Below are 15569 nucleotides of genomic sequence, written 5' to 3'. Positions count from 1 at the left end.
AACTCTGAACTTCATAAAAAGCGTTAGCAAGTTCTCCTCACAGCTCAGTCAGACAGAACAATCCTTTTCCTGCCCCAGAACCAAGGACACCATTGCAGCTTCAGGCCCAAAAAGTGCAAACAGCAAATTGAGGAGAGAAATCTGGGAGGATGGAACTGCATAACCTGGATCTGGAACTGGATAATTAACCCCAATATGGAAATGGACCAAAACTTATCAAAGTGTGAAAACTTGTGACCCAGCGTCCATTTTGGGTCCAGCTTGGGTCCAGCCTTGGCCAGGCTCTTGTGCTGCCCAAGGTGTATCCACTGAGGCTTTTAATAAATCCCTGCTTTGTTTCTTTAACTCTGTCTAACCTCTGTTTCAGGCAGCCTCACAAGGCATCAGTTTAAATGATGCCTAAAGAGGCATCATTTAAATTTAAAACACATGTAGCTGATGTGTTTGGAGTCCTGGGTTAGTGATGGACTTGGCAGTGCTGGGTTAATGGTTGGACTTGATCTTAAATGTCTTTTCCAGCCCAATACTCCTATGATTTCCTTTCCCTAGACTGCCCTGTGCACATTTTGCCTTGAGCTGAAGGAATCTCCCTCAAGGTTTGAACACATCAGTCTCGTGCTCCTGGGCCCCTCTGTAAGGGCCTTGACCTTTGAGACTGCCAGCCCACTCCAGTCAGGGAGCTGCTCTGTGCTCTGCCTCAACCAAACCCCAGGCCCACTTTCTAATAACCAACATCAGCAAATGAGGCATTGAAATTTAATTAAATCTCTTTTTTATAGCTCTCAGTTATGGAAGCAATGGCCTTTCACAGAGGGAATGGACAATTTAGGAAACTGGTTCTGGGACATGGGACAATGTTTATGCAGAGTCTGTCTTGGCGTGCACAGTAGGAATGATCAAAAAAATGTTAAAATTGATCTAAAGTTAGGGCATTTCCACTGTATGATGTCATTAAGGAGATTAACAGAGAATGCCCAGCTTGATTGTTTAGTATCTGCAGGGAAACACTGCAGCACGAGTTGAGAAGGACCCACCGCCATCAAAGGAGTTATGTTTTAGAATGATGAGAAAACAACCATAAAAAAAAATCCCACAAAACCAAAGCACAGAGGATCTGAGAGAAATTGTCTTAAGGCATGCTGAGAAAAAGCCCATTTATATTTACCTGAAGGCAGCAAAGACAATTAGAGCTGTAATGAGCGAAGTCACGGATGCTGCGTAGCCAGCGGTGTAGACACGCCAAAATGCAGAATAATAGGATTTCTGTGGGGAAAAGAGACACAGCCCAATGCAGGTGGTTGTGCTGGATGCATCCTTGGGTGCTTATTCCACTGGGACACATTTTCCTCACTGGTCAGCCCCACAATCTCTGTTTTTCGTGCTCAAGATCTGTTTCAGGATTTTCTCTCCACCACAAACAGAAGTTTTCCTGTGAGTCCTGCTTAACCCTACACAGGAGAGAAGTTTCACAGCACACAGGCTCATCTGACCCCTCTGAGCATGTCCTTCAGGAAAATATTAACTGTGATGTGCAAACACCTTTTCTCATGTCAGTACATAAGAACTCTGGAGCACTGAAACGTTCTGGTGGGAGATTTGTGAATCTGTTACTTTAGACCTGGGCCACATTCAATAAGTATTGATTTTCATAAACAGCTATAGCTGAAAGAGAAATAAAGCTCTCAATTTGCAGGTGAAGAAGCTGAAACCTTGATAAAGAGTTACATCAGGTTGTGAAGGTAATTAAAAGCCAAGGAAATCACCTCACAGTCCTTAATTCTCTGGACAATTCTTCCTTGCTGTGTATTGTAGCACTGAAAAGTCTTTATAATTCACTTCTTTTCAATAAAGACCTATAGCCTAAAAAATCCTAATCCTATGTCCTAAAAAAAAAATAAAGCTTGTTTACTTGGCTTTAACTATGCAAATTTTATTCTGATTCACTCCAAGATCACCTAATTATTTAAAATCCCAAGACACTAAATTCTCTGAACCCAGGCAAATCTCCTCCTTATCAACCCAGTGGACACTTTGTTCTCTAATTGATCCCAAATCTGTTTATACAAAAGGCTGTAATTCTAGGTTGAGACAACAAATCAGCAATTTTAAATAGATCTATAAAGAGATCTTGTAACCCTGACATGATATGAGTAATCCTGGTGTTTCTGCAATAGTCCTGATCTTTTATACAATATTTTCAAAACACAGATGAAAATTAGGAAAGAGGTTATTTAATTTAATAAACAAGTGTTTCAATTATTTTATCTGGTTTTGTAGGATGGATTAAGAAACAACACTAAGTACAAAAGACATCATAAGTGCTCACTGCACAAATAAAATACAAAGCAAGTGGTTCTATTAGGACACAATTGAGATTTTTACTCACTTCCCTATGTGTGCAGTGCAGCAGAGATTGCTGATCTTATCTTCCTTTTGTAGTCAAACATCGTGGATTTGACTGGAATAAACTAAACACAGGCAGAGCACAGAGAGCAGCTCTGTGCAGAAATCTGCTATCATTGTGAAATGTAAATATAGCTCTTTGCTTGATTTTAGCCTAGACCAGCCAGAAATTATGCCTGGCTTAGCATAAGGCAGGGGCTGCTTAGAGAAAGCCACCTGGAGAGTGAGTTTAGCCCTGTGGGAGGACCCCATGGGGGCTGGAGATGTGTGCTCCATTCAAAATACACATACTTTTATGAATTTACATCCCTCTGAACTGTTCAGATTATTTCCAGCATATTTCTAGAAGGCTTTTAAGCAGGTATTTAAATTTTCTAAGCATTTCTTTAAGCTTTAAAAACATTTCTCTTTCCCCAAAGTGCAAAGCACAAATATTCTAATTCATAGAAGGTCACTGAGCTCCAGATATGAACTCCAGTAGGATGAGGAGGAAGGTGGAAATTTAAATCATATCAAGATGTGGAGTGAAAGAAATTCTGAAGCTTAATTGAGCATGAATGATGATTGTCAGATGGGAAAAATATTCACTTCCCGCTCCACTGAATACCTGAGATAAAGTGGGGAAATAGTGACATCCAAGAGTTCCCTCCTAAGGGTGTGTGTTGACCACCAGGCCATAAAGTTAAGAAATATTTTTTTCTATGACTCAAAGAAAATCTGGAAAAAAACACAAATAGGAGGGATCCAAAGGAATTTCCCCTGAAAAAAACCCCTGAGGACTGGTGGGTAGGGTTTCCCTGGGAGATGTGTGCATGATGAGGATTTACATCACTCTGTCAGGGAACCAAACCTTAGTTTGGACAGGTGAACTAAGCATGAATTTAACCAAGAGGAGACTTTTGGTTGAAGAGTTTCTCCTCACTTGCTTTATGTTAAGCCTAATTTGTTAAACAAGTTCTAAGTATACCTAAAAGTTCCGGGTTTAGCACTGAAAACGGGTAATTTTCAGATGTGTGGAGCATCCAGCTGCTCTGGAGATATTCAGAAGCAGGAAATGAAAGTCCCACCTGATCCTCAGGTCCTTTACTGGAACCCTCATCAAAGCCACAGGCAATGGTGTATGGTGGGAATGGCTCTGACCAATATTCCTCCTGTGTACAGTTCCTCTGAAGGAAACCTTCAACGGGAAAGCACAGCAGAAAACTCATTAGGGGTGCTGGTGCTGCTGTTCTTTAAGTTTTGATGAGTAGCAACAATTTCTTATTACCCCCTTGATTCCTAGGTTAGGGGCTTACAGGCTGAATCATGTTCAGAGAGATTAGCTGTAAGAATGACAATATTCTCTATTTCTATCCTTTAAAAAATTGAGGGACATATTCCCAGACATTTCAAGATGCAGTGGGACTCGTGCATTTCATATGGGAAATCAACTCTGCAAATTCATTCCTTCCACAGAAGAAATCAAATTATATATTTACAACATATTTTGGGATTTTGGGCAAAGCCCTGAGCCATCTTTTCCAGGCTAGAAGCTCCATACAAGTTTAAATCTTGGTCCTGCTCTGACTGCAGTATTGGACTGGCTGACCTCAGGAAGGTCTTTCTAATAATAATTAATGTACAGTTTTATAAATCAGTGATTCTAGGACATATCCCTTTATAAATTTAGCGGCATGGTGCACTTGTCCATCATACTTACATCACCAAAGGGATTAAATAATTCAGTAGAGCACAAGACAAAACATAAGTGTCAATATTGACCCCAAGCCAAGATGTGTATCTGGATAATTACTGAATGCTGACTGACACAAGAGCATTGTGAATCAGGAAAATATGAAGGGGTCCTCAACAATTAGAATCCATTTAAAATAAAATTTATAAGAACAAACAGGGATAAGAAGAATAGGAAAAAAATCTTGCCATGGGTACTCGTGAATTCTTCAAAAAATCGTGGGCAGGGAATTTTAACCACTTCCCCAAAAGTGGCTCTGGGCCAGCAGGTTAAACCATCCCAATCTCTGGCACATCCTGTAAAAAGAAAAAGTGCTTTTAAACAAAGAAAATCACAGAGAACATCGCACATTTGATCTTCCATAATGAGACTGTCTGTGGCTTTCCCACTCATTCACATGCAAGAGGAGCCACATCAGGACATGCAGCTCTGCAAATGAAGGAGTGGAGTGTTTTCCTTTTCTCCTTGAATGCATCCTTGCTCACACTTGGTATTCCAGCTGGACCTTCCCCCTCCTTATCTCATGCGAGAATGTACCTGAAATTCAAGCAGACACAATCCAAAAGTCAAATCAATTGGAGCTCTTTTCTGTTGTCAAAACAAAAGCCACTGAAATAAAAGTATTGAATAATGATCAGCACTTGAGATTTCTCTTTACTCCTTTCTCATTCCTTGAGAGTCCTCATTACAGAGTCTAACTGAAATGCATCAGACTTAACATTCAGCATTAACCTCTTTATTTCACATTTAAAAATCTACCAATTTCACCTGGCTTAAAGGAAATAAGGGCTGAAGTCCCAGTCTTAGGCAATCAATGGCATTTTTGTGATGGATTTCCAAAAGGATTAAATTCACCCCAAACTAGAATTATAACAAATGACCCTCACTGGGAGTGGGTCTGACTGTGGAATTCATGAGGTTCCCTAAAGCAGAGACTGCTGGCTGATGACACAGGGTGTGCTACTGGCTCCGAGTCCCCTAAAAAGGGTTTTCAGAAGTTTCAGTGAATCACAGCTTTGTCACAGCTGCATCACACTGAGACTTCAAGCTGTTGGCAAGTGGGCGTGGGGGCAGCACAGAAAAATTGCCAGCATGTAAATGTGCCTGAAACAATAAAAAAAAACATCAGGCTCTAACCAAAACTAATCTCTGGGTAGTCATAAGGGGGATATAAAGCAGGGGGTTGGGTTGGGAAATGTTATTTCCTTCCATGATTCTTCTCTGCGATGGATGACGAGGCAAATCTGAAGTTGTCAAGTTGAAATGTGGAAGCAATACTTGCCTGTAGCTGAGCAAAGTTACTGACTGACTTTCAACAGGATAGTCCTGAGAATCTCCCACAGCATTATCCTCACATCACCCTCGGGAGGATGAAATTCCTGGTGTACCCAATTTTCCAGGGAAAACAGAGGCCCTCATTCATTAGCTGTAATTTTAATTGCCTCAAATAAGTCAGCTAATCTCTTGTTATGTTCCTTTTGTGAACAACAGAAAGAGACAGAGCCTTCCAGAGCTGATTCATCCCAAATATTGGTGCCTTCTTCCTGAGGACAGGATGAATCACACTCTGCAAATACCTGGCTCTCACTGATGATTACAGCCTAAACTCAGCTGCTAATTGTCAAATTAATGAAGCCGGGTAATATCAGCCCCATTTACACATGCAGTGGCCCCCACACTTACACTTAGCCCCTACACTCAGGTCCTTCTTAGAAAAGCTTGGCAGATTTGAGGGGCTGGGTGTAAAAATATATTTTATTTAGCAATAAGGAGTTAAAAATTTTATTTGTGCGACCTTGTGTAGGAACAGAACCTGCATGTCTTAAGTAACAGAAATGATTTATTTCCAGTGACTTCTACAGTTTATAGCAAAGAAACTGCTGAGGGCAGGGGCTGAAAGGGAATTTTTTATCCAAGGTTTTCAAGAGCCTGGTGGTGTCCAAGTCACCTGAGACTCCACAAAGAAAACTGCAGTAGGAGTTGAATCTATGAATGTTGACACCATGGATATTTAAGTCTTGTTCAGTAATCCAGGAATTTTTGGACAGTGAAGGAAAGAAAAAAAAAAAAAGTGGAGTTAGGACTTGATTCATTTGACCTATTTTACATATCTGCTCCAAAATTAGAGGAATTTCACCCTGGACTCTGCTGGTGGCATTCATTGGACACTGCTTGGTACAAGAGTAATGTGGAACCACTTCAGAGTAAAACCTCTGCCACACAGACTGATTCCAGCACAGATTCTCTGTGACTGCTGAGGTTTGACTCTACAAACTGTGATCCCTCTGTGTGTCTCACTGAGTTCCTGACAATGGAAACACAAGCAATGGACTTCTACCAATGTTAATGTAGCTTTATCCTCCAGATAAAATATTTGGGATAAATTAAATTTAAATTAAACTTAAATGATGTTCACAGTTTTTGGATTTTCCCATATTTACCAACAGGCCAAAAATTTCTTTGCAAATTTTCCCCAGCTCGAATATTTAATCCCAAACTATACTGAGAAAGGCTGTAAATACCAGAACAGAGTTTTCATTAGGTCTTTCCTTATCTGGAGAATAAAAGGTGGAAAGGTGAGCTTTGAAAAGCTCAGAGAGGACAAGGCTGAAGATTTTTTAAGAAGTTTAACAGAACTCTCAGAGATTTTTATTTATTTTACTACAAAGAGGATTCTAAAACCATGTCATTATTTTTGTGTTGAAGAGGAAGATGCCGGGAATGACCTCCTGTAATGCAGCTAATGAATAATTTTTGAAAATGCCTAATTTATACCAAATTTTTTTTTTTGTGGTGGTTACTGTGTGTTCTAAGTGCAAATTGTGTCCAAGAGATATTTTGGACTTTATTAAAGTGTGAGTGAGAAATAGCACCAAAATAAAATAGGAAACCAGAAGAGGAACATGAAGCATGGGAGCGATTGGAAATTCTGCAGAAAAACATGAAAGACAAAGGAAATATTTTGGGGTCAGACTCTGATTTTTACCAGGCTGCTAAAGGCAGATTTCCAAGTGGTTCCAATAATTCTATCCCAACCAAATGCACGAGGTATCTTTGTCTCACAATTCCTCTGCAAAGAACAAACATCTTAACATTCACGGAACTGAAAAATTTCACTGAGGTGGATTCAAATTTTTCTAAGCAAAGCTGACCAGAATAAAATACGACTGAATTTTTGAACGAGTCTGAACATTTTGAAATTCCATGTAGAGTAATTTCTAAGCACGTTTCCAAAACCCCAGGAAGGAACACCTTTCACAGTATAAATATATATTTATATTCTAAATATATTTGACGAGCTTTGTTTTGTGCTCATTTTAGTTTTCATAATTTGTATCACGTGATAGACTTCTGAACACCACCACAATAAATCTTAACAAGCAAACAAACAATGTTTAAAATTGTAAAAATGTAATATTTTGAAGAACTTGGGATTTTTTTTTAACTTTTTTTTCTCCCCTAAAGATTATTTTCACCAGATTGAAATGATTCCCAATGTGATACAACCACAGCAGGGTCTTCAGTACCTTCTGTGGGAGTTTCATTGGGGTTTTGGATGTAAATAAAGAACATTTCAGTAATGTGAGACACTCCAAGCCAGAGGATGCCCATCCGGACCTTTACCTTTGACATCAGGTGAGGCAGATTCGTTGTGTTCTGAGCACAGAGCCTCCTCTTTGACCACCTGCTGGAATATTTTGCATTCTGGGTGGATTCCCGTAACCTTGGCAAGAGAAAGACAAAAAAAATTAAAAAACAACAACAAAAAAAACCCCCAACCAGCCAAACAAAAAAACCCAAAAACCACAAAAACAAACAGAGGAAACACAAAAAACCCACAAAAACAACAAAAACAACAAGAAAACCAAACAACAACAACAAAAAAACCACAACAACCCAGCCAATGAACCAAAAACAAAATGAAAAAAAAACAGAAAAGAAAAAAAAAGGAAGAACTTCTGTGATTATCAGAATGAGAAAAGCCAGTTTGTACCTCATGGTTTCTATCTTGAGGTCTATGAATGTGAAAACTCCAGCTGAAGTTGGGTTTCTTTTTTTACAAATAGAAAATACACAGCACCTCTTCTCCAAGCTGCATATTTTTATCCCCTTTCCATTGCAGTTCTGTTTTCCACAAAACTTAAATGGTCACAGTTTTTGGATGTTCATATATTTACCAACTAGCCAAAAGTGGATGAATACACCGACTGAGGGATTATTCACATCAAGTTCTCCAAACTTAAATACAGCCTGACCACAGAAATATTTCCTCTCCATAAACCAATTAAAATGAAATAAATTTATTTAACGAATGCTAGTCTTGGCCACAGTTTAATCTGAATGATTGAAAAATTCCATGCATGTGTTATCTGAGGATGTTGCACACACCTCAGACTGAGGAGCTGCTTCCATTTTAACAGATGAAGAAATGAGAAAAAAAATTAATGATTTGACTGGGAATCTTAAAGAATTTTGTTTTCTCCCACAGGTAAGGGTACATTTAAACAGTTACATGGATTTCTAGACAGCAGTTGTTGAATGGGGTCTAAATTCATCCTCTTAATTACAGATATTTAGTCCCATTTATTGCCATGTATTTTGCTTCACCTCCATCTCCCCTTCCAGAAGGTTTCATGTCCCCTGGACTCCTGTGTCATCACTCCTGTGATTGTGAGATGTTCTTAATGTTCTAAATTACATTATCATTAATGCTCTTAATTAATGTTCTTAATAGCCTACACAAGCCCAAAACATCTTCTTCTGCAAAGGCAAATAAATTCTGAGAAAGAAACTACATGTCAGTGTCTACACTTGATTTATCTCATCTTTTGCAGTCCTTGGGAATTTCAAGGATATCTCAGTCCCTCAGTTACATCTCAAGGATGTAAAGCATCCCTCAGATGATTTAACCCACAGTCCAGAAATGGTTGGGATGTTTGAAGGTATCTCAGCCCTCTTGTGTAGACTCTGCATTAATTTTGTCAGCCCTGTGTAGAAGTATCAAATGCATTATTTGAAATCCCAAATGTTTTATTTGATGTCTCAAATGCTTCTACACCTTTAGGAAACTGAATTTAACCTGAGTAAAGAAAGCCATTGAAGTGTATTCAGAGAACTGGATACTGGACCAAATATTGGGATATTGGGATCTTCAAGACACAGGGAGTCTTAAATGGAATAGAAATTATCTTTTCTTTTTTGTTTTGTTTTGTTTTTTTGCTTGCTTCTTTCTAACCTATGCTAGTTAAGACAAAGCCAGGGGCTCAGTTAGCAGGGATTTTAAGGGAAAATGATGGACTGAAGGCTTTCCAACATATTTTTGAGGAAGACTGTAGGCCCTTTTAACCTCTAATGACTTTGAAAAGTCAGTGCAGATGTAACCATCACTTCCATATTGCCTTTTCAATCTCAGAAAACTGATTTAGTGGCTTTCAAAATGTTTTCAGTGAGCAGAGCAACCAAGATTTCTTTTAGCTTCCACAGAAACATTACTGGAAGTTATGCAGACTATTCCATCTCAGCAATAATATCTGCCAAGGGGCAAAAATTACAGCACAACTTCATCTTCAAAAACCTTTAAAAATTCTGCCTACATTTGGGTTTTAAAGTAGCATAGACAGACTTGTCTTAATTATGAGGCCCCAGAGATGGTTCATGCATGCTAATATTAGAACAGAAAGAGGATTAGGGGCACTGTTTGAAAAGAAGTTAAGACATTGTGCTTTTTTATGCCTTATATTACTCCAGTGGGTAATTCAAAACACATTTTATAAATCAGCATGAGTGACTCTTAAAATAGTACTTTTTGCTCTTCAACTACAGTAACTCCATTCTGAAATGAAAATTTTCAGGTATTAATAGGATCCCTGCTCATCACTTTACATTTAAACAGACATTTCACTTTGCAGTTTGCCCACATAACAAATGAATTCTCTGAGTAGAAGTAACAAAATAATTGCTCCATAAATCTCTCAGTATTTCAGTTCATAAAGGTGGATTCAGCTGGACAGGAAAAATGCCATTCCTCTACTTCCTGGGATTCCTGGATTCTGTTATAGTGATAATTTTATATTTGGAATATTCTTAGTTTGGAGTTTAAAAGTCATGGCAATTTGAGATGATGCTCTACCATCTACTCCGAGTCCTCTGCTAAAAGGTTATGCTAAAAGGCACAACCCAAAATGCAAACACTCCCCAAAATTTGAAATGTCTTAGAAAAAAAAAGCACTCAGGAGTGGTGGGTTAAATCAAGTCCCACCTCATGCCAGAGAAGTTGGGAATCCTGCAAACACGCAGAATCAGTTCTGAGAAAAAAAATCAGAGGAGGAAGAATTCTCTTTTATCCAGAAGTCAGTCTGAGACACACTCAGGTGGGATGAGGGACACTGAGGGAGTGTGCCAGACTCCTGCTGCTCAAAGCAGGCTGTGTCTCCTGTCTTCTCTCCCTTGGTGAATCCACACCAGCTGAACCAGAGCTCCAATTATTCATCAGAGCTGCTGGAAAAATGGAGTTCTTCATTTGCAATGGCTGGGGAAGCTCACGCCCCACCCCTGGGGAGGTTGTACTGCCTTGGTTTTACACACGACAGAGGAATTGCTAAAACAGGTCCAGGTAGTCCTGCCTCTGAAATTTATCTGGTGATAAATCATCAGAAAAAATAAAGACTTGATGATTTTTTTGGAAATCCTGATCCACTGGTAGTGATACCCAGAGGTTGGGGAGGTGCTGGCACAGGTGCCCAGTGAAGCTGTAGCTGCCCCTGGAAGTGTCCAAGGCCAGGCTGGACAGGGCTTGGAGCACCCTGGGACAGTGGAAGATGTTGGGGTTGGAACTGGCTGATCTTTAAGGTCCCTTCTAAAGAGAGTGCCAAAGAGACAAAGGCAAGAGCCTGGTAAAGAGGATGAGAGAGAGCACAAGGCTCTCCTTACAATCCAATAAGTCTTCTGTGCTGAATATTCTAATTCTCACTAACCAATCTAGTACAAGATACAAATCCGACAGCACTGACATACAGCCCATAAGAATCATTACATTACCATACTGTGTTACATTTTAAACCCTAAAAACTACTCTTTGGGCCCCTTCTGCCAAGGGTAGGGTCTGCTCTGACCCTTGGACCTGCCTGCAAGCAGAGGGTATTGCTTCATTAAAAGGGGATAATTTTCAGCTGGCCATACCATTGTTTTCCAGTTGTTCAGTAACTACGGTATCTCAAAACTTGTTTCATTTCAATCTTGCTTATAGTTTCCATATTCTCAAGATCTTTTGCCAGGCAATCATATTTACAAGGCTTTCCTGTTTCATCTTCCCCAACACCTTCCAAGCCAGCCCCTTCTGGAATTCTTTGATGCCCATGGTGGTACTGCAGTAAATCCCACTGACACTCCTGGGCAGAGCAATTAATCATTGGCTCAGATTTGTTTCCTTCTGGGTTCTGGATTTGGGGTGGGCAGGGCTACAACCACAGGAGCCCAGACATGTTATCACAGACCAGTGACATCAAATATTAACTATCACTGACACTTCAGGGTTTGAAAATCAACATCAAGCCCTATTTCAGATGTAACCTGAAGACTATCTCAGCAGAAGCCAAAACAGGGCTGGTGTTATTAATTTATAAACATACAGCCTCACTCAAAGTAATCCTACTGTTGGACAGTAAAAAAAGAAAAAAAGACACATATACAAGAAATCAAGAGCAGAGATGATGCTTCAGTTTGTTGCTTTTCCTCAGGCTTTGAGAAAAAGAAAGACATCAAACCATTGTACAGTTAAAGAAAAGCCTTGTGGGCAGAGCATTACTTGTGATTTGTTGTCTATGACTTGTTTTCTGTTCTCAATCTCATAGTGCCTTGAGTGAAAAGTTTTTGCTCTGCTCTGCCTAGAAAGAAGGAGCTCTGTAGTTGGTGCAGGGACATTTCATGGCAATTTGGGAGGCATCTGCTGGAAAGTTGGCTTTTGTAGGAAAAGAGTAGCTCCTGCTCACCATAAAAAAAGGAAAATTTAGGAGCCAGAGGAAAGCAGAGCTTTCTGAGGCAGACAAGTACAATCTGGCACAGTGTTCCCTGCCACAGCAAGTGTAAGAGGCTGATTTAAGATGTTATTCCTTGGATCAATATTTCCCAGTATCTCAGCAGTAACCTGGCCTGACTCTCACTTGAAATCACAGTGGGGTGCTTTCATTGCAAGATTCACACATAAAACTTTGAAATTTTAGGAAATGTTGTGGACAGTCCTCAAGAAATTGAGCTTTGCATTCCTGAGCATCATAACACAGAGGGGTTTTTTTAACTGGATTGAATGTTACTGACCAGTTTGAGTCACAGTTCACAGGGGTGTTTTGACTCCTAGTCCTTACCACAAAAACAATATTGCCTGGAACACAGTGAACACTAAAAAATTACCTATGACAACCATGAGCATGCTAAAAGCCTAAGACCGTTTAGAGAGACAGATGATGGGCTTGCATTTAATTTTAGACTTCATTTTCTTCACATCTGGTAAGGTTATTGCACTGAAACCTTAAGTGCTTATTCACTGAGAGAAGCATAGGATTGTTTTCTATTTCCTCTGTTCAATGATAGTTTATTTATTTCCCCAAATCTGCACAGAAAAATCAAAGTAATGGCACTTTGGGTTTTGATATACTTATGTTGGACAACAGAAAATTTAGCAAGCACCAGGAGGAGTGTTTCTAGCAACATCTTCATGCCACACTTAGTGCAATTTAATTAAAAGCAATCTTTCCTGAGAGTCCATTCAAAAATGGTGCCCCTAAGCTGCTGTGGGGGTAGAAAAACTGTAATTTAAATGTCACACAAAACACAGATCTTCACTCATTAAGAAGTCCATTAGCACACTTGGGGAAAAGTAGGGACATTTTCTATGCTCTCTGAAAATTAGGGAAGTGCTTCAAAGCTGGGCACTGAATATATTATTCACCTTTGAAAAAGCAATTCCAGGGGATCAAAGAGCCAGCAGTAACACTCAGCCTTTTTTTGAAAATTAATCAAAGCTCCAAGAATTGGCTGAATTCATTGACAAGATGAGAAGGCTTCAAGAACTTGAAGGCTCTTTCCAGTGATCTGTTTCAGCTTCCCATGCCCTGCAATCCTAAAGCCTCACAAATAGGTTTTACGTCAAGTACATAAATCATTGACTGAGAATATTCATCGCTGATCTTTCTGCCTCTGCCTCCTCAGCTTGCATTCACTCAGATCCCGTCTCAGATATGCTCTGAAATTAATCCTCTACTCCCAGTTCCCCCTGTCTGTGCTTCTCCAGTTTCTCTGATATGACTCTGATGCCTGAATATTTTAGTTCTCCCTCACACAGAGTTGTCTGCCATTCATGTCACACATGGACTCACACCCTGGAGTATGGAAACCCAGGGCACTGGGAATATTTCTCTGTCTGCTCTGGGGTGTCCTGACCCCCAGGGCAGCACTGACTCTGACCCTCATCCATGGAGAAAGTTTCCCAGACTTCAAGATAGACTGGAACCCACTAAAGTGTGAAATAGATTATAGAGAGCAGTGTAGGTGAATCACTGGTGAGAAATTGAGGTTTTGGGATTTTTAGTGTGTTGTGGATGAAAGCAAGCTGGAGGGCACAGGGTGTCCTCCTGGGTTTCTTCTTCATGCTGCTTCTTCCTCCTTCTCCATGGGCTTGGGTGGCATTTTGTAATGGGGCAGAAAAGTCCACATTGCTCTGTGGGATCAGTTCTTGGGTTAAAAGGGAAAAGAATCCAGGTGTCAGTTCTTAATTGGATAGTTTAGGCTTAAAAGGCCTTGGAACAGTAAAAAAAGTATGCAGTAAAAAAAGTCAACTTAACTCTTACAAGTTCAATTGTATCCATCTAGGTTTTTTCCACCATCCCCAAGCCATGTTTGCCACTGTGGGCTCTGGAAAGCACCAGCAGTGACAGAACTCCAGTGCCCACCTGTGAATTCAGCTCTCTCACCAAGTCCTGCCCTCAGCCTCCAGCTCTGACACCATCCCGATCCCAGAAGTTTCCAACCCCCAAGCTAAAGCCTCATTTCCAATCTTTCTCTTCAGTCAGTTAAATAGATTATTTCACGAGTCTTTTTGGCTGAAAATGACTACCTAGAGGATATTTTCTGCATTTGTTTTCTCTCTCTAACTCGATTACCTATGGAAGAAGGGAAGCTGAGACACTGATTGCCTCACAGTCATTTAGAGGAACATATTTACATATTTTCAATATTGTTTTCAAGACATTGAAGCAATTCTTGAATGCTCCTCTGTGGATTGGACTGTATTTATATGACTGTGTTTAACTGCATGACCTTACAGAGAACAGCCCTTGCTATACATATTTATCCATGTATATCATTATATTTATTCACTCATAGGTATTCTCTATGAGACAACACAGCCATACTAATTTATTTTGTTTATGAATGCTGTGTAATTAGTACTACCTTGAGAAAAATTAATTTATCAGTGCTCTACTAAATTGGGTAGAGCATTTAATTATTACTAATGCTTGAAGAATGACAGAACACTAATAACTGATCCCCATTTTCTGCTATTGCAAGTATTCCTGTAAATTAAAGAGAAATTTCTCCTTTTCTGTATCATTTTTTTTTGCCTGCAGGTGGGATTCATGTCACCTAATCCCGAAATCCTGGAACCTGGAAGCCAAAGTCCTACAGCAAGTTCATTTAATTGATCTGTATTCTTGGAGTGTTTCCATCTCTTCCCAGCAATGCTGAAGAAGGCTCAATGAGTAGCTTTAGACCAGATTCCTAATTTTAGACAGTTAATTGTAGATGATTAATCTAAATTCCCCCATCAAGCCTCCCTTAATGATCAGTGAAAGCAGACAAGCAGTTCCAGGGAAGGATTCCTCCTACTTTGCTCAGACACCTGTTTGAGGACACTGCCTGCCTGTACAGGAGCCTGTCTCCCTTCATTAACTCCCTCCAAGCTTAAAAAAAACCTAAAAACAGATTATTCCACACATCCAGCTTCCCATGGAGAGGAACTGAAGGTCTGCAGGGACCAGGCTGGTAGAGGAAGCACAAATTTAGACATGGAAATTGAGACGCACAGGTTTGTTTCACTGGGAGCTCAGCATCTTGTCATGGGTTTGGATCCCTATGTCCACGAGCACAAGAAATGCTTTGCTGAAGGGAATGTTCAGCTTAGTGGTGACCCACCTGTGTTTCCATTCTCACCTCCATTCATTAGATCAGACCAAAGCCCTTCCCAGAAACGGAAAATGTGGGTGTTTGGAGAGGAAAGCAGTTTAGCACAGCAGGGAGAGCAATGAAGGCAAAGTCTTTTCTGCTCTTTGTCCTCTGCTTCCTGAGACTCTGAACTCTTTAAGGCAGAAAAAGTCATTTTTAGGCATTTCAGCCTCCTCTGCTCTCTGTTCCCTGTCACTTACCAGTGAACGGCAATTCT

At 40.0% G+C, this 15569-nt stretch overlaps 1 protein-coding gene across 1 annotated transcript in view; it reads right to left on the bottom strand.

The window, feature by feature from the left end:
* LOC119698318 (vasoactive intestinal polypeptide receptor 1-like) overlaps nt 1-15569 on the bottom strand; it is a 43319-nt gene that overhangs the window by 10446 nt on the left and 17304 nt on the right. Inside the window, exons 3-6 of the mRNA XM_038130086.1 lie at nt 7760-7859; nt 4324-4431; nt 3471-3580; nt 1166-1263 (exon numbers count right to left, since the gene is read on the bottom strand). Coding sequence (XP_037986014.1) covers nt 1166-1263; nt 3471-3580; nt 4324-4431; nt 7760-7859 — 416 coding nt within the window. The remainder of the gene's footprint in view (nt 1-1165; nt 1264-3470; nt 3581-4323; nt 4432-7759; nt 7860-15569) is intronic.

Source organism: Motacilla alba, chromosome 2, assembly GCF_015832195.1.
Source record: "Motacilla alba alba isolate MOTALB_02 chromosome 2, Motacilla_alba_V1.0_pri, whole genome shotgun sequence".
NCBI lineage: Eukaryota > Metazoa > Chordata > Aves > Passeriformes > Motacillidae > Motacilla > Motacilla alba.
The sequence above is the reverse complement of the archived record's forward strand: the minus strand, read 5'-3'. Positions and strand labels throughout refer to the sequence as shown.